The 20,795-nt window shown below is 35.6% G+C and overlaps 2 protein-coding genes across 3 annotated transcripts in view; one reads left to right on the forward strand and one right to left on the reverse strand.

Moving 5' to 3' along the window:
- The window catches only part of LOC150096124 (organic cation transporter protein-like), a 104,899-nt gene extending 93,832 nt beyond the window's left edge, over nt 1-11,067 (forward strand). For both annotated transcript variants that reach the window (XM_090408820.1, XM_090408821.1), the window contains one exon: nt 10,551-11,067. In XM_090408820.1, coding sequence (XP_090264946.1) covers nt 10,551-10,566 — 16 coding nt within the window. In that variant the 3' untranslated portion in view covers nt 10,567-11,067. The remainder of the gene's footprint in view (nt 1-10,550) is intronic.
- Nucleotides 11,068-16,806: 5,739 nt separating this feature from the next.
- The window catches only part of LOC150096125 (organic cation transporter protein-like), a 127,949-nt gene continuing 123,960 nt past the window's right edge, over nt 16,807-20,795 (reverse strand). Inside the window, exons 10-11 of the mRNA XM_090408946.1 lie at nt 19,702-19,841; nt 16,807-17,103 (exon numbers count right to left, since the gene is read on the reverse strand). Coding sequence (XP_090265072.1) covers nt 17,043-17,103; nt 19,702-19,841 — 201 coding nt within the window. The 3' untranslated portion in view covers nt 16,807-17,042. The remainder of the gene's footprint in view (nt 17,104-19,701; nt 19,842-20,795) is intronic.

Genomic DNA, 20,795 nt, shown 5'->3' on the forward strand with positions numbered 1-20,795 from the left:
TCATATCTCAGTGTCTCCTATAATGCAAAACACATAATGTGGCAAGTAGAAGGAAAAATGATTATGGTAATATGATTTAAAGGATGAAAATGATAGAATGGTAACTGCTGCAGAAGACATCATTGATGTATTCACAAAGTGAATACATCAATGATGTCTGATCAAAAACAATATATAAGGGTGTTTCCTCCTCATCAGGGTTATCTCATGAAAAACTGAAGTGTAGAGGACATAGGAGAAGATAGCTTAATTATGAGCAAGTAGGAAGTATATGAGCTATTGGTGAGAACTAGGATACAGAAATGGGTTGACAACAGCAGTATTCTCTGTGGTTGTCAGCATGGTTTGTTAACGGGAGATGTATATACAGTGGCATACTTAGATTTTGCAAAAGCTCATGATAAAAGTTTAAAGGAGTGAAACAGCACTAGGAAACGATTAAAAATAGTATTTAATGCTTCTGATATTTCATCTCAGTTACACAGACATCATCGGGAAGTATAAAAAAGGAGACTTTACAAGTCTCATATTGTATTCCCCCCACCACCACCACCACCACCAACACACACACACACACACACACACACAGTGTGACTTGTAGCATACATACACACAAAGGCAGCACAAAAGTAACTGAAATACATGGACAAAATACTAGAGTTTTATGCATAAAACTTCCAAAAATATGGGAAACAGTAATACTTCGAGATTCCAGTTTACATCCTAGGCTGCTAACAGGTGTTCATAGAGGGTGCTTCACCTAGTTAGAACTCTAGTCTTTCATCCGTGTTAGCAGCCAAGGATGTAAACTGGGATCTCAAAGTATTACTGTTTCCCACTAACTGGATGTGACACTTTTTCAATTTAGAATCATATCCTCTGATGAAATGATCAAACTCAAACGTTCAATCATTGAATCCCCTCTGTTATGTACCACCTATGTTAGTTGTTTTTCAAAAAGAGAGATTCATTCTCTTTTCCCCTGGATGCCATTTCTTCATTCCAGTCTATATTACCATAATTAAAATCACCTATAATGTTTACTCTCTCTTCTAATTTGCCTGTACATTTCCTTATCCCTCCCTCCACGTTGCCAGGTGTATAACAACATCCAACTAAATATATCCCACCCACAACTCAATACTGTTTTAAAAACTGCTGCCACTCTTTGCTCTTACACCTCCACTTTGCATGGGCATAACTTCTCTATCAACCACAGCGTCGCCCTCTTCCTTTCTGTGCCTTCTATTTTCATAAATTGCACCATAACCCCACCATCCCTATTTCTATTAGGATGTCATTTTCATCTAACAGTTTATTCCAATAATTTTTGGGGAAGTGCATATTATATTTTAAACTCATTCACACTTCACTTTTACAGTTCTTTCTGGCAGTATATCCTACTTATCTTCCACTCTTTTCATAAAAATAGTCTATTGCTTTTCTTGTTCACTACACTCTTGTACAGCTTTCAGAGATGGCCTCTTGTTCTTTTCTTTTTCCCCTTCACTCTATAAATACTCCTCTCCCCCCCCCACACACAAACTTAAATCTCTCCATAATATCATATCATCTCTCTGCTTCTTATTGAACAAACTCTACAAGTGGTGTTCTTCCTCTATTCATAACCAGTATGAGTGAGTAATGCAGTATCTGGGTTTCCTCATTCTGGTGGAAACCAGATGATGAATTATGTGCAGGATAATCCTGATATTGATCTGTTTTAAGGCCTTGCTGTAGTATACAGCTAGGTATTTAATAATGATAGTTATTAGTATAAACTAATAACTATCATTCCAAGATTCTAAATCTCTTTCATCTCTTGGAGCACAGTTCTACAGATGCAACACACAGTATTACACTTTTGCACTGTGAAATATATAACTTTGTACTTATCAACATTAAAATTGCAACATCTCTCATCAGTCCAGGCTGCCAGTCTCTTTAAACTTAATTGAAGCAACACACATCACATCATTTCTATAACTTTTCATTTATCTCCCAAATAAATGGGAAACTAATGGAAAATTATTATTATTTTTTATTATTATTGTTCTGGGCAACTCCAAGGAGTCGACAGACTCATCGAGTGAGGCCCTAACATCATGTCAAGAACAACTATTCGACATTGACACAGCATCTATAATACCTTGCCTTGAACTCATTCATGGTCGTAGCACCCACAACAGACTCAGGAAGCTTATTCCACTCATTCACCACTCTCCAAGTAAAAAAACCTAGCTCTAACACTCTTGTCAACCACGCTCTTGCCCAGCTTCCATGCATGGCCCCTAGTCCTCCCACCACCAATCATATTTTCAAAAATATCTTCTGGATCAATCTTATAGAAACCCTTCAGTAATTTGATTGTCTCAATCACATCACCCCTCCTTCGCCTATCGTCCAATCTCTGCAACCCACAAATCTTCAACCTATTCTCATAAGGTTCATTCCACAGACCTGTTATCATCTTGGTCACTCGTCTCTGGATCCTCTCTACTTCCTCTCCATCACAAAGAAACCCTGGTGCCCATAATTGTGCACAGTAGTCCAGATGGGGTCTTATCAAGGCTCGATACAGAGGAACAACAACTTGTTTGTCTCTGCATGTTAAAGTATTTTTCAGAAGCCAAGTGATTTGATGAGTTGATTTAGTCACTTTTACAATGTGCCCCCCTAAACTTCAATTCCCTATCCACCAACACTCCCAAATCCCTGGCCTCATCAATCTCCTGGAGTACGGTTCCACCAATGCGATATACTGCTGCTATTCTTTTCGCCCCAAAGTGCATAACCTTACACTTTGCCACATTAAATTGACATCCATTTTTCCTAGCCCAGTCCTCCAAACTATCCAAATCATCCTGTAAAATTTTGACATCCTGTGCACTCACAATTGCTCTACCCAACTTTGCATCATCAGCAAACAAGTGAACACTTCCTCTCAAATCCTTTCCTATATCATTGATGAACAAATTGAAAAGCAGTGGTCCAAGAACAGAACCCTGCGGCACACCACTAGTTACAAGCCGTCTTTTAGACTCCACTCCTGCATAAACCACTCTCTGGTATCTCTCCTTCAACCACCCTCCTATCCATCTCACCAACCCTATATCTATCCCCATCTGCTCCAGTTTACTGATTAGGGTTCCATGTGGTATCCTGTCAAAGGCCTTGGCAAGGTCCAGTAGTATCACTGTAAACCCATTACCCCTGTCCAGTTCAGCCGTCACTGTGTTATAAAATGTGAGCAAGTTACTGAGGCATGGTCTACCCTTCACAAAACCATGTCCTCATACAATATCCCATTTTCATCTATCCAATCCTGTATTCTTTTCTTGACTAATTTCTTCAAGACTTTGACAACGATTCCTGATATGCTAATCGGTCAGTAATTTACAACAGCAGTCTTGGAACCACCTTTATGCAGTGGAACTATTTTCCCCTCTTTCCACCCCCTCGGGACTAACTCAGACCCGAGACTCAAATTAAACAAAATGGTCAAGGGTACTGACAATTCTTTAGCTGCTTCTCGTACGACACGAGCTGGTATACCATCCAATCCCACGGATGTATTGACATTGAGGTTATGCAATAGACTACTCACCTCCACTTCATTCACCACAATTCCCATATAATCTACTGGTACATTCATTTCTGCAATGTCACCACCTGGATGATATATTCTTGCAAAGTGCTCACTCAGTAACTTAACTATATCAACTGATTCAGTTACCTCCCTACCATTGGCATTCTTTAAAATCATTCTGCCGTGTACATTTTTCCTTTTACTTGCTACATATCTAAAAAACTGTTTAGGATTCTCTTTAGTCTGTTCTCTATAGCCAATGTTCTTTCGTAATCCTTTTTTGCTTTTCTTACCACACTCGTTACCCTTCTGGCCTGCACTTTATACCATTCATGTGCCTGCCGGTCACCTTTCTCCTTAAATTCCCTCCATAGTTGTTTCTTTTTTTGCAGCTCAAGCTTAATGGTGTTATTCATCCATTTAACCCCTAGTTGATTTATTATTCAGACTCTAGGTATACAGTCAGCCATTGCTTCATGCAAACACTTCTTAACTACCTCCCATGCACTATCGACTTCTAGTCCTTGCAGTTGTACATTCCATGGCACTGAACCAATCAAACTTCTAAGCTTGTCATACTTTCCAGCCCGATAATTCCACATGTACCCTGTCTTAATTGAAAATTCTACACCTTTAGCCACCTCCCAAGTCAAGACTCTATGATCACTCTCACCAATTGGTGGCAATGTGGTCATATTTGTTACAGCCAAATCCTCAGATGTAATTACTAGGTCAAGCACTCTCTGACCCCTAGTATTTTCCATTACATGCTGTCGCAGATAGTTATCCCTTAATAACCGCACAAAATCCAATTCCTTCCTCCCGTGTGTCCTCTCCTCACTCCAATCAATGCGACCATAGTTGAAATCTCCCATAATAATTACCCTCCTTCCACTCATTTCTTCTATTTGCTTGTGCATACTGTCACCACCATCTTTTCCATCACCTGGTCTATAGCAGCACCCAATTGTATATTTAGTTCTGCCAGCCACAATCTCACACCAAATGGCCTCAAATGTGCTCTTTTCTCTATCCTGCGATTCAACCTCTATTCTCCTTGGCTGCAGCTCTTCAGCTATCATCAACAATACTCCTCCTCCCATTTTATTCTCCCTGTCATTCCTGAACACACTATACCCATCACATTCAGTCCCACTAGCTATATCATCTACAGTCAGCCATGATTCACTAATACCAATAACCTGTGGTCTGGAAGTGCCAACCATGGGCCAAAACTCTTCCTTCTTGTTCCTAATACTCCTAGCATTAGTGTACATGAATTTAAGACCCCCATTAGCCCCAACCTTACCTTGATGCCTTATATTAACTATCCCACTCTGATTTGTTGTCCTTATTTGCTTGGGCATATTATATTCATTCTTACATTCAACTGCCTCCCTAAGGACTGTATATCTACCCCCCCCCCAATTATGGCCCTCCTTTTAAACATTTCACTGTCATGCCGTGGCAAAAGACTAATCATTCTAACTCTCTCACTCTTTTCTTTTGCTACCTCAAACAATTCATTCAGGTCTTCTATCATTTCCATTTTATCTCCTGTCAAATCATTCGTACCTGCCACAACAATCATTTCTTTCACCCTTTCCTTTTGCTCTCTAATAGACACAGTTACATCCTTTATGGTCGCACCAGGTTGGTACGATTTTGTCAAATCCTCTACTAACACACCTTGTACTAACGAGTCTCCATACAGCACTCTATCCTTCATTTTGTTCATGTTCACACTCAAACGCCTATTTTTCCTGTCATACTTTTTATTATTGGCTGGTTCATTCAGTCGACTTTTGCTCATATGCTCTTGCTGCTGTTTTGCCCTTTGTATCGCGCCATTCAACAACGTGATCTCACTCATTGCATCTATCTCATCTTTTTTATTCTCTGTAAAACCATTAATACTATCATTCACACTTTCTACATTCACACTCTCACAATTCTCTGGTACAACCTTGCCGTTTCTTGTCATATCCCTATTATCTTCATTCTGAAGTTTGACAAAAATATCACACTCACGATCCGAAATACACTTCAATTCCTCATTCTCCCTACATTTTCTACACACATTCACTCCTTTATTATCATCTAACCACACCCTGACCGCATTCTGCAAAGCATACATTTCGCAGATAGTACACTGAATCATCTCCTTTACATTACCATTCTTGAAAGAAGATGGCGAACTCATTACTGGTTGCCATTTTCCTTCATACTGGAGCCATACTTACTAGCAACATATTTTATCAAATTGTAAATTATAAACACCAAAAACACACAAACAGACGCACTAAGATACGCAAGGCAAACAAAACTACGCAATATTAAAGCAAATTTATCAACGATAACTGAAAATAATTATATCTTATCAGGAGCTTCACGAACACTACACACTACGAATCCCTCTAGCGGCGACTTCCCAACATAGATTATGTTGTAAAACACTTTAGTACACTAACTACACTAATAAAACTACCGATTCAACTAACGATTATTCAACATGCTTTTAAATACTAACATTTAGTATTTATTTCCTTCAGGACATTGTAAAATCACCCTTCCTAGTTTGAAATATACTAACAATGTCATCATAAAATATTAATATGAAAATCACTTATGTTTGATATTTTTATTTGTAAAATTTTTCAGCTATGTTTCATAACCATTGTCAATACAGTTATAAGAAAACTAAAAAGAACAACAATTTAATTGAAAGCATGTTATATTATGTGCACTATAGGCTGCAGGAGAATAGCTCTATCTGCATTAATAGATATTTAAAATAAATTACAATAAATTAATTTAGTTAATAATTATTTTTAAATAAGCAAAATTTAATTACAATTAAGGAACACATGAATGATGAGTATTAGTTAATATCACTTCCAAAAATTGAGAAAGTTTTAGGCAATTGCTTTTGTTCAGGTTCGGGTTGTGAATGTGTGCTTCACAGCTTTCTTTGTAGAGTCTTTCCAGAAGAAAGTTTGTGTAACATTTTGTTTTTGTTCCACTGAATCCTGTGTTTTGTAGATAAAGCATGGCTTGCTAAACCTGATTTGTTGGGTTCTTTAAGTGAAATGTATTCTTTGTGTTCTTCAAGATGAATTTGTACAGATCGACCAGTTTGTCCATAATAACGTAAGCCACAAGAGCAGGTGATTCTGTAAACACCAGGATAAGACAAATACTAACAGCCAAAGAACAAAATCTTGTGGCATGTCCAAATCACTTATCAGAATAGTTGATTATTCATGTGCATCTCCCTCAGCTTGTACATCGACATGCCATCTGGTAGTCTATTAAATGCCTTTACAAAATCCAAAAATACAGTATATCACCACATATGAATCTTCCTAATCCAGCACATTCACCACTTCATCATAAAATGCAAGCAGAATGGTTAAAGTAGAACTATTTACAGATCCATGAGGACTGTTATAGCAAATACAGTAGCTATTAGCTGTCAAGGACACAGTTGACTATTTACACATTCTCTAAAAACAGGCATCAACATATCATTAATACCAAGGATACTCACAACATGCTTTTAAACCTTTATTATTCATTTCCTTCAAGACATTGCACAAAATCACCCTCCCTAATTCGAAATATACTAACAATGTGTTTATGAAAGAATTCTTTCCCTTCCTCTGCTCTGATCACTTGTCGGTATCTTATAATTACTCTCAGTAACTAGTACTGAAACTTCATTCGTAATTACATCCCCTGAGGTTATTAAATCCAACTCCCTAAAACCCTACAGTTCTTTCATCACCAATGTTATCTTTCTGTAATTGCTCTTACCTGCTGCAAAGCAAAAAAATTCCCCCGCACTTCCTTTAACCTAATTCTCATTCTCCTTTTCATATTGCACTTTTTCTTTCCTTACCGTGCTTGTTACTTTTCTAGCTTGCATCTTATGCTCACTATATATCCCTTCATTTTTTGCTGTCTTATACTTCTATAAAGTTTTTTTCTACAGCTCATGCCAAATTTCACTGTTCATTTGTATCTTCCTACTATATTTATTGGCAAGACTCTACAAAAACAAGCAGATATGAGGTACTATCAAAAAGAAACCGGACTAGGCTGATAAAATCTTTACAACTTACCCAATTTAAATTTAGACTCAACCCCCTTCAAAGTAGTCCCCTTCCAAGTTCATGCAGCAATCCCACTACTTTTGCCATACTCCAAACGTTTCCTGGAAGTCTTTTTGTTGAAGCACATCAAGCACCACTTGCAGTACATCTTGTATCTTCTTAACAGTGTCAAACTGCCACCCCATCAGCTTCAATTTCATTTTGGAAACAAAAAGCAGTCACATAGGGCTAAATCTGATAAGTAAGGAGGATGTGAGATGACTTCCAAAAACTCTCACGTTTTTGAGGTGCTGTGGGAGGGAGCGTTATCATGATAGAGGCAGTTGCGACTTTGCCACAGTTCCAGTCTTTTGTGACAAAAAACATAGTCTCTAAGCCATCTTGAAATGTTGCAGTAGAATTCTGCACTGACTGTATGATCAGGTGGGACAAATTCTCAGTTCACAATTTCCTTAACATCAAAAAAGATGATCACCATGCTCTTCGTCACACTCCTGACTTGCCTTGCCTCTCCGGTCTTGGGAAATGTGGATGCTTCCACTGTGATAATTGCTGTTTTTTCTTTTTTTCTTGAGGTTGTAGATTGTAGATGAAAACCCAAGTCTTGTCCCCTGTGATGACCCTTAAGATCAAGGTTGGGTCATCAGTGATGTTTTGATGAAGATCTTGACAGATGTTCACAAGGTACTCCTTCTGGGCAAGTCAAGAGATGGGGAACAAACTTGGCAGCGATGTGGTGTATGTTCAAATCTCTTGTGATGATCGATTGCACTACACTACTCCATATGAAATCCCAACTCTGTGATATCAGCAACTTCCTGGATGGTGATGCATCTGCATGGATGATTTGTTGAATTTTTTTTGACAAATTTGTGGGTTGTGCTGGTGGACGGTTGTCTCAGCTTCTTATTGTCCTCCAAAGTGGTTCTGCCCTTAAAATAAGAGTGCCACTCAAAACACTTAGTTCAGCTCATGGCTTTGTTTTAATATACCTTATGAAGTAATTCAAGGGTCTCTATGGCAGATTTCCCTAGTTTATGCAAAATTTTACATTTTCCCTTTCTTCTAATTTTGCATTCATGGCAAAATCACAGAATTGGCATAAACATGTGATGAATATGTTTTACATGAGTTCCAATGTGCACAGCTCAATGCCATGTGGTGGACTGACTCAACAATGTCTATGCCACTGATACCTGATAGCATAAGGCTGTAACTCAATTTGTCGCTGAGTATCTGGCACAGTCTGGTTTCTATTTGATAGTACCTTGCAAACAATGTTTGAACTACTTCTTTAAATCTCATCATTGTAGCTGATCACCCCATGGTTTTTAATCCACAGAGCTTTCTATAATCACTCATTTTATAACAGATATGCATATCCCTTTTCACTGAAATCTTCTCATGCTTTCCCACCTTCTAAGTTTGTATCTCATGATCACTCTCGCTAAATAATAGTGGTGAAATCTAATTCATAACTACATTATCTGAGGTTATCATCAAAATACAACACCCTAAAACCTTACATTGCTTTCATCACATGCTAAGGTAATAATTGTCTGTCAGGAACCACAAAAAACATTTAGGGACTTTTCAATTTGAGGTGAGTCAGCTAGACTCATACAGAGAGACCGGAATTTTTCCTCCTGTAAACCTAGATATTTCTTCATCCTTCAAAACAAAAGATGGCCAGAAGAACTGGTTGCTTCAGATCCCCAGAAACTACAGTTGCCAAGGCAGTAGGGATGGCTTTATGTGGAGACTAATAGCTTAGATAGTAGGTGGTTCTGTAGGGACTGATTAGCAGTAATGGAGATAAGACTAGTGGGCTCTAGGTACACTGATTCCCCCTGCTGCTCTTCAATGGGCAAAGTTAACCATGTGAACTTAACTGCTACTTAAACACTGTCTTATTGTTTACAAAAAAAATAAAAAATCTTACTTCACTGCTTTCATCTTACCTTTGATTATACTTAGATTTCCAGTCAAGAGCAGATCTTTCCTTTGGAAATGGCATCTATAGCTTTCCTAGCACAAACATGTCATAACCACAGCCTCTTCAACTTTAAAAAATTGGTATCCTTTTCTGTTCAATTTCTCTATTTTTCCTTTTCTGTTCTCATCTGGGAAACTGTTAAAGACTATAAATCCCAATCTTAGAACATAGTTCTTACATTTGAGAGCTGTGCACCAAATCTTTTTAAAAATGCTCAATGCTGTCACAGAGAGGCATTCTAGTTAACAGATGACTTCTTTTCACAGACCTGCTCCAGTTACTTTCTTAGATGTCCTGTTTCTACTTTGTGCTCTCATAGTTACCTATCCATTGAAGTTACCAACATCATTCCTCCAATTGTAATATGTAATAATATGCAAAGAAAAGTGGGAATATACTCGCATTGTCAGAATGATTATTGTTGGATGGCTGTTGGTTAGGCTTTGTAATATTTCATTGATCATGTTTAGGTTGATCACCATAATGTCTGTAAAAAGCAGAAGTTATTGAGAACAATCTAGTTCTTTATTGTTATTGTTTTGAATTACTGTTCAAGTAACTATGGTACAGGGCTAGCATATCATGTATATTAATTGCACTTGATCGTCTGGCTAGTTTAACCTGTAGTTTTAAGTGAGAAAAAATCCTGCCATCTTCCTAATTCACCTTCAATTGAAAGATCCATGTAAAGGTTCTTCATGTCTTAGACAGGATTAGAACTCATATAATTTCCAACATCTAATTGTGTAGAAGGGTTATGAAATTGTCATGAAAATAGAATAAAATTTGTTTCCTTTTTCTATTATACAATCTCTCATTATTACATTAATTTAATCATATGTTGTTTCAGGAAAAATTGTGACTAATGTGACAAATGTGTTAAAGAAACTAATGGGAGAGCCAAAAAAGCATGTTTAAACGCAAGGAAACTCAAAGTGCCTATTGTGGACAATGGTGATGGGGTAGACTGGTGCTGTAGCCAAGAATGAGGAGGATGTGCTACATCTTGTTCATGGATGAAGATTCCAAGTGAAAGATAGTGGATGTGTCTTAGTATATATATATATATATATATATACTGCTCAAAACAATTAGGGGATATTTTGGTTTTCTTGTAAATTATAAAGTTATAAAAATAATTTACAAATGTAGCACAATTTATAAATATATTAATATTAATAAATTAATAAATATCGATTATTTAAACAATATCTCATCAATTACACCCTATCCATAAGTAAGAAATATTCATTCATGTATAAAATACCCAATAGTTATAATTATTTGCAGAAATTTATAATTATCCAACAGAAATTAAAATATCTCCTAATTGTAACTTGAGATTTTTTCTTGCTTTATTGGTAGACCATATATTAATAAATGATATACACAAATTGTCAACAAGTTTCACCAGCTATTCTGTCTGGCTTCTTCAAGACAAGTATGACAGTACAATAACGTTTGCTAGTAAAAAAGAATAGAGTAACATAGTCAAATAAATTAAAATTAATATCTACTAGCTAAATATCTAGCCCGTCTTTTGAAAGATAATATAAAAAAATTGGATTCCTTCATAAAAAATTCTAAGCATTTCACTGAAAAATTTAAAGGCATCACCATCTTAAAAACAGACATCCTTGCAAGCCTAGATGTGGTCTCAATTATTCACCAACGTACCTGTTGAAGAAGTTATCAAGATCATAGAAAATCTCTATCCACATGACATAGCTCAGCTTTTTTGCCATTGCCTCAAATCGAATTATTTCAAAGTGAATAATACAGTTTACGAACAACTTGATGGCTTAGCCATGGGCAGTCCCTTATCACCTCCCTGCACTGATCTGTTCATGGAAAAACTAGAAGCTGACATCCTTTCCAAAGTAAATCCAAAGCCGTTGGTTTGGTGGAGATACGCTGATGATGTATTCATTATCTGGAAAGGCACAGACAATATCTTATTTGATTTCCTTACAAAAATAAATTCCTTTCACAAAAACGTCACAAAACGTCACTTTACACTTTACAAAAGTGTAAAGTCCACTTTACTTTTGTAAAGGCAATTGAATAATCAATTGCCTTTACAAAAGGCAATTGATTATTCTATGGAAAAGAATAATCAATTGCCTTTTCTAAATACAATAGGGGATATTTTGGTTTCTTGTAAATTATAAAGTTATAAAAATAATTTACAAATGTAACATAATTTGTAATAAATATCGATTATTTAAACAATATCTCATCAATTACACCCTATCCATAAGTAAGAAATATTCATTCATGTATAAAGTACCCAATAGTTATTACTATTGGGTACATAAAGACACAAGAGAATGGACAAATCCAGCTCACAATCTATCGGAAACCAACCGACACTGAACGTTACCTTCACTTCAAATCATCTCACCATATTGCACAAAAACTCAGCATAATACATATGCTTAAAAATAGAGGGACCAATATTATCTCAGAAGAAAAAGATCTCCTTGATGAACTCGCTCTCATATCTCAAACACTAGTAAACAATGGTTACCCAAAAAATATAATCAAACAAAAAGATTCTTCATAGAAACCCTCCAAAGCAACAACCTCCTGTCATACAATATACATCGTCCATAGTCATCCCTTATGCAGGCTCAGTTTCAACAAAAATAGCCAAACTCATCAAGTCTTTCAATGTTTGAGTTGCTCTCAAACCTGTCAAAACTATACGCCACATTTTAAGATCTCCTAAGGACATTAATGCCTTCTTCAAATACGCCGGTGTATACAACATCCCATGTTCCTGTGGATTAAATTACATAGGCCAAACATCAAGAAGCCTGGAAATTCGAAAAAAAGAACATATAGGAGATGTGAACAACAACAGAATAGACACTTCAGGATTAGCCCATTACTTCTCGATCTCTAACCATACCATCGATTGGGATAACAGCTCCATGCCTTATATAGAAGAAGATTTTCGATGTAAAACTTCGAAGAAGCCACGGTTGTACTCTGTTCAGGAGAAAATCTAAATAGGAATCAAGGAATGATTCTGAAACACATCTGGAAAAGCCTAATAAATTCACCCAGCTTACCAGAATTTCATTTCGCTAAAAAACTATACAATGCGCTCAATAAACAATGACTAAGACACCCGCTCCATGCTTATGATGTTACGCAGCAGTTTTTAATTTTCATTTATTTGACTATGTTACTCTATTCTTCTTTTTTACTAGCAAACGTTATTGTACTGTCATACTTTCCTGAAGAAGCCAGACAGAATACCTGGTGAAACTTGTTAACAATTTATGTATATCATTTATTAATATATGATCCCCTGATTGTTTTGAGCAGATATATATACACAACGCAACAAAGGAATTATTTCATGCAAAAATATTTGTCTTGTAAATATTATCATTTCTGATAATGATGCATCATATATCTTCCACTGATCATTAAAATTTAAAATTATATATATATATATATATGTTGCTAGTCAAAGTTACTATTTTTTAACATATTTTTTTTAACATATAGAAAAGTAATATTTTCAGCTTGCTGTAATATTTTATATTTTTAAAAGGAAATGGATTTGATTTCACAGAAATTATTATTTTGGATTTTCACAGAGTCACAGAACTCATAAGTCCCCATTAACCTTCTCAATACCTATCATATCATAACTGCCCTTGGGCTCATTTGCTGACAGTGCACTTGCTTCAGGCACCCTTTCACTCTCCATGAAAAAAATCTGGTGCACACATTCCTCCTGAACCATGCTTTTATTCAGTTATAGAAACAACCACTTGTCCTCTCACCTTTGTCATGTACTGAAAAATTCTCCTGCATCTGTCCTATAAAATCCCTTTAGTAAATGATGTATTCCTGTCATATACCCTTTTTTCTGCTCACCAACCAAATTCTGCACAAACCTTTATTCTGTTCTTATAACAAGCATTCTATTGATTTGTTACCAGTTGTAAATTATATTTGACAAGAATTTATATTCTTGTTTTCAATCTAATGAGCAAAGAAAAGTTTGCACATGAATTATCTTCATAAGTAGACTAGTCATGAATATACTTAATATGCAAACTTTTGTTTGCCCTTACTTGGGTGAAGAACAGTGGCAGCTTGTAAGAATTTGTAGTGGTGGGGCTGTAGCAATAAAAGTCAATATGGATTGAAAAAAATTATATCATTAATAAAACTAAAATATATCAAAATTTAACAATATTTTGACAGAATTCTTCTCTTCGTTCATTTCTACAAAGATATAAATTAAATGCTAAAATTAAATAGAAAAAAGAAAATATGCACAATATTTACCTACGACAATGATGTTAATTTGTGTTGTTTGTACTCGTGTAGTAGCAATGTATCTTGGGCTGCAATGCTACCAGCCCAAACTGCACATGTAAATCATGCGTTATCCCCCAATATGCTATCCCTATAGGTAGCAGTTTGGTGAGGTCTGCATTGAATGCAGCTCCGTTGTTGAGTATACTAGCCCTAGCCCGCACAGCACATTGACTATTGCTACAAAATGAATTATATACTATATACTCGATAGTATATATATTATATATTATCGAGTGGTATTGTATTACAAACAAGAAAACAACAGTTTTTAGATAAATATATAAAAATTTAAGAACGGCAATAATAAAACAGGACCTTTCATTTTATACTGGAGGGGCTGCAGGATGAGCTGCTACTGACAAAAAATGAAAGCCAAAATTTAAATTCTTCTCAAGTATAATTTACTTCTGACCCAGTGGGAAAAACTTGCCACAGCTAACTAATTTCAGAGTATTGTAATAATATGGAAATACACAATTTTGCCATTTGGATATGATAATTTAATTTCTTTCATTGATTTAGCTCTCAGTATATCCACATTTCTCTCACTGGTGCAGCCTTTTTTTTTTTTTTTTTTTTTTTTTTTTTTAAGGTGTTCCAGAGGACACTTGTGCTAGGAAAAAAACAGATATCCTGGCATGGTTAGAGCCAAGATTTGGAACATAACATTGTCCAATTCTGGAATGATCAAGATTTAGAATGATTGTTTAGATCAATCATAGTTTTAAGGGAACTCTTTGAGACTTTTTAAAGAAAATTTGAAATTGGCTTGGGAAATGACTCTTCCCACTACACACAGTCTAGTCTGATATTTCACTTGCAACTGTTGTTCGCTTTTGTTAGTAAAAGATGAAAACAAGAATATAATTTCTTGTCTTGTCATTTACCATCTGACCTAGCTAAAAAAATTACCTCTTAATTTGTTGCTTGCCTGTTTATGAACTTCATCACTTCCTCTCTGAACCAATTTGTGTAGTCCAGATGTGTCATATCAAACTTTTAATAACTTCTTTTATCAAGTTGAAAAGCACATCAGTGATTCTTTGTGCTATTTTGCCCATTTTTAATGTATCCCCCCAAACTTCAAGTCTTTGTTATTCCTCGATCCCTAGTCACAGCAATTTCTTGCAATTCCATTAATTAATTTCATAAATTAATTAAGTACATGAATAAAATACATAAATACATACATAAAAACATAAATTACAGAGAGTGCTGAAGTGCTACTTCATTGCATCAACTTGAACTGTAATGATTGCCTTTTGTTACCTGAAATTTGGCAAAGTTTTATTCTTATTTAGTCATAAGCAGTAGTGATTTTTTTTTTCAGGGATTGCCAACTTTTTCTGAGAAGGGCTAGAAACATCATGTGGAGTTTGAGTGCAGTGGGAAGGAAGGAGGAGAGACTGACAGTGAGTGATCAAGAAGTATATAGAGAATTCAGTAAACTTGATGTTAATAAGCTATGAGACTTGATATATTACCATGTGTCTGGGAGTTGATATCTGCCTTGGCATGTAGTACTTGTTTAATAAGAGTCTTATGATGGGCAAAATTCCAAAGGAATGGAAGAAAGTCCAGACTGTACCACTTCATAAGGAGATTATAAGAATCAAGTTCCATATTATAATGCCAGTCTGCATGTAAGTTGTTGTGGTTAGAGTATTGGAGAGGTTAGTGAGGACGAAGATCTCAAATTGGATTTACAACAGTGGCATTCTCTTTGATGGACAGCATGGTTTGATAAAGAACATTCATGTTTTAGTAATTTGCTTACTTTTTTCACAAAAAAAGTGACAGGTGCATTATACATGGGAGATGGATACATAGTGGTATACTTAGATTTTGCAAAGGATTTTGATAGATTGCCCCTCATCACTGGAGTAATAGCATCAATGGCAGAATTATATTAAAAATGAGGATATTATGAAGGAACTTCACATTGTTAGTCTTCAGGAATGTGTGAAGAGTTAATCTAAGGTAGTATGGTCAGGTAATCAAAATGGTAGAAGAAGAAATGTCAGCAAAACAGGTACTTGATGGAATGAAAAAGAGTCGAGAAAGACCAATATCTAGGTGGATTATAATAAGAAGTACTTTATTAGACAGAAATATAAAATCTGACAGTCTGGAAGTCCTGACAGATAGCAGATTAATTTGGAGGAAAATTGTCAATAGGGAGTTAGTAATATTATTATTATTAACACCAGACCTCCATGGAGTCAAAAAAAAGACTCATCACAGGAGGCAAACACTTTTAAACACAAAGTCCATCAAACTGTGCTTTAAACTCATTCAATGTACCTGCATTCACAATGTCAGGCAATACATTCCACAGGCCAGCCAATCTCCATGCAAAGAATCTACTCCTTATATCCCTGCTCACACTCTCCTTATACAACTTCCAGGTATGTCCCCTTGTTCTACTCCCATTCTATGAAAAATTTCTTCCACATTTAATTTAAATTATATCCCATAATTATTATTATTAATTACATGATACCTCCAAGGGGTCCAAAGACTCATTGAGGGAAGGTACCTATTCTATAATTCTCCATCTCCACCACTCAATCCACCAACACAATCATCTACACCAGTGCCATCTACTTGAGGGTACATTTCAAGAATTTGATGATGATAAATTCCTATTTCAGTGTGGTTTTGCTTTCCTCTAAATTTCCTTACTTTTCTTTTCCAGTTGTTTAATATTCTCATCACAGTGTTTACTAAGTGTACCTATTACATATGTATCACATAAATGGAGATATATATTGGTATTTTATTCAGCGTGTTCTGCTCAGAATGTGTACCATCAGAATTATACATGATATTGTCGTGTATAAATGAATGCTAGTTATTTGACAAAATTTGATTTATGTCCCTTCTCAGACCATCATCATATTTACAGGTGTGCTTGTATAATTTACTAGTTCCTCCTGCTAGCTGCTTATCCCAGTTACACTATCAAATAAGAATTTAAGTTCTTTAGCACTCCTCAAGACTTTAGAGATAATACACAGATTCCATCTTTCATTCCATTTTCTGAAGGCAGCTTTCTGAAAGAAAAATGTTTACATTAGCTAGGACAAAATAAAATTTCTATTAGTCTGAAGCATTGAAAATAAACAAAAATAGCCATTCTAATTAGGATTCTCACACACACACACACAGAATTAGCTTTGCATTAGGAATATCTCTCCTCTCCCGATTTACATATTCGGTGCAATAACGAAGTACCATGTGATATCAACGTCACATGTGGTTATTATAAATGGGCACACCTATCCTCTGTACATAATCAGTAAAAGTTTACCAGTAACGGGGAAACATGGTGACGTAAGCCAATTTGACCGCAAGGCAGGCACCAGCATTTTGAAAACAGCGCACTTGTCGATTGCTCCCATACTACTATATCAAGGGTGTACGAGAACTGGATTAACCATGAACAGACATCCAGCAGAAGGGCTCACACTGGTCAGCCATGCATGGTTGATCCTAGACATGAGCATTGGGTATCACAACCGGTGTCTCAGCAATGATATGCAATGGTCATACAGCACACCAACGAGTACAACAGTGGGGAAGTTGGACCCATTTCCACATGCACCATACCTTGCTTCACTTGTGGTTCCACAGCCGGAGACCAACAAGGCTACCCATGATGACAGCCAGGCATCACAAATGCCTTACATTGGAAATGGACCTTCAACAGATGGAAGAAGGTTGTCTGGAGTGATGAGTCCCATTTTCTGCTGCACCATGCTGCTAACCAGGTTTGTTGGCATAAACAACATGAAACCCTTCCCTGGTTGCAGAGTTGGTGTTCAACAGGCTGGTGGAGGTGGTGTTATGGTATGGGGAGCTTTTTCTTGGCACACCCTGAGTCTATTGGTTATCATCCCACAAATATTGAATGGTGAAAGCTACAGGCACCTATTAGCCGACCATTTCCATCCATATCTACAGGAGGTCAACCCTGACCAAAGTGCCATCTTTCAACAGGAAAACGCACCTTGTCATCGGGCTCATACAACTACTGAGTGGTTGGAGGAATATGACAACAAATTCATCACATTGCCTTGGTCCTCAAACTTCCCTAACTGTAACCCAATTGAACATGTGTGGGATATACTAGAACAGGGTGTGAGAACTGCTGATCCTCCACTACAGAATGAGTGTGAACTGACTGAGTTGCTGAAGCAGACATGGGTCAAGTTACACATGGAGGATGTTCAGCACCTTATGGAATCTGTTCTTAGGCATCTGCAAGCCTTGACTGCATAGAGAGGTGGACCATCACATTATTAGGTGAGTGTTCCTAATGCAAAGCTAACTCAGTGTGCACACACACAAACATTTTGTTTGTTTAAAGGCCTGGTGGCTTGCTAAATTTTATTACTGCTTTAGTTAAATTGAGTTACTCAATTAGAAATTTATTTTTTGATTAATGTAATAATAATTATTCTATGAGAATTTACTTTCTTACTCTAACAAAGATAGAGCAAATCTTCATCATTATTTTGAGGAGAGAGAGAGACGGGGGGGGGGATGAACTGGATAAATAAAATATCCACAAATATATTTGTATTCCAAAAAAAAAAAAAAAAAATTAATATTAAACATAAAAAAAGCATAGAGGAACATTTAATAGATGTTAACACTAAGTAATGAACAAAGTGGAGTATCTTCATAGCACAAGTGAGAAAAACTTGTAACCTTTGAAGATTTGGTGCAAATTCTGTACGACTTCAGGAACATTTGCAAGTCTTTTTCAACCAAATGTGAGTTTATGTCTCATGTAAAGGTAGTAGTAGTAGCAGTTTTCCTTTAAGAAATTTCTTCCTAAAATTTCACCTTTGAAACAGACACATTAGCCAGAGTAGTTTAGGCAATAAAATTTGGTTAAAAAGAAGGTATATGATAGAAGCATATAAGTCACTAAGAAGGTTTTATAGGATAGATGTCGAAACATTTTTTCAGTACTGGTGATAGGAGGGAGCAAATAAGGAGGTTTATTCCAGAAACTAAGTTTGCAAAAATATGAGGACTAGAATTTTTTTTTTTTTTTGCATAGTAAGTGGTGACATGAATGTTTATTAGAGGTAGTTATGAGTGCAGTGTAAATAAATGAGTTTAAGGAGAAGTATAATAGTCCCTGTGTAAATAATGGTTAATATAGACTTCTTGATATGAGGCTTCAGACCGGAGATGTCTAAATGATAAGATTTATGCCTTTCTTTCTTTTTAACTTTATTGTTATCGTGTTCTTTAAAACTACCTTAAACATTTTTGAAGTTATCAATATTAATCCTAACTGAACTGAAGTGTATGAAATATCTCATGCATAGATGGAAAGGTTGTTGATAACTAAATAATGTTGACATAAAGATTCCACATATAAAGACAGCAAATTATGAACAATATAAAACAAAGTTGGGGGGGGGTGTAGTAAATAACTGCTGTGCTGAAATTTTTATTAATATGAACAACATAAATTTCAATAAAGAAAGAAAACACAGTATTTATACCATTATTTTAATTCTTGGAAGAATATTCTTATCCCTCAGACAGAAACCATATAGTGATAAACATCACTTACATAATAAATTTAAGTTTGCATAAATTATTTGAGTAGTAGTAATAATATAACCAACCTTCCAAACTGTTCGGCTTCCTCTAGGGTATCAGAAACTTCCTGATTGTGAGTTTCTGCCAGCAAAAGAATTAGCAAACCACTAATTATAGATGAAACTCCATAGATAATAAATGGCACAGATGGATGAGTTGCATTGCCCTGTAGCATGAAACAAAGTATTAGGAACTTTTAAAAACCAATGCTATTGTGCTGTTGTGGTAGAATAATATTATGCTAAGACCATGGATTTCTCACCTTATCGTTAAACATAGGAAAGATGAAGTCTATTGCTAATGTTTAATTAATCCTATCTTGCCGTGCCAAACTTTGTCTAATTTACTTTATATACTACTATATTTAATTTACTATATATATATATATATATTATGCTATATATATATATATATATATATATATATATATATATTTATAAAATTTAATATAAAAAAAAAAAAGAAAGCTTCACTTAATACAGCACACACCTCTATAAGACTAGAGTAGAGCCATACAAGTACAATGCTATGTTAAAAAATTCACTACAGCAAACTAACCACCATAACAAACCATTCCTGCAGTTTGTTATGGTGGTGAGTTGACTGCATATAAATTACTGACTTATTACACACTTATATACTCTTTATAAATATTATTATTACATGACCTCCAAGTCTTTCTTTTTTAAAAAGAAAGGCATCAAGTCATCATTATCATTACAGGAGAGCATTTCAGTCTACACACCCCACCATCTACTCTCCACTAATAGTACAGGGTGGCCCATAAGTCATGAAGAGGCTTAAATATTTAATAACTTTTTTATTTATTAATTATTTTGATTCCTTTTTTATTATAATGAAATATAGTATCTGGATATTTTTTTTATTAGTTATGAAAAGCACATCATGTAAATGCCTTCCATGTTTGGCTTCACAAAGATGAGCCCTTTCTACAGTATGTTCCATGACAGCTGATAATGTTTCTGGTTGCAGTGCTAATTTTTGCATCAATGTTTTCTCCTTCAGCTGTTGAATTGTCTAGGGCTTGTTTACATATACCTTTTCCTTCAGGTAACACCATAGGAAAAAAAATCAGGAGCCATCAGATCTGGAGAACATG

Source organism: Typopeltis vanoorti, chromosome 19 (genome assembly GCF_054136105.1).
Source record: "Typopeltis vanoorti isolate ZY-2024b chromosome 19, IOZ_Tvanoo_1.0, whole genome shotgun sequence".
NCBI lineage: Eukaryota > Metazoa > Arthropoda > Arachnida > Uropygi > Thelyphonidae > Typopeltis > Typopeltis vanoorti.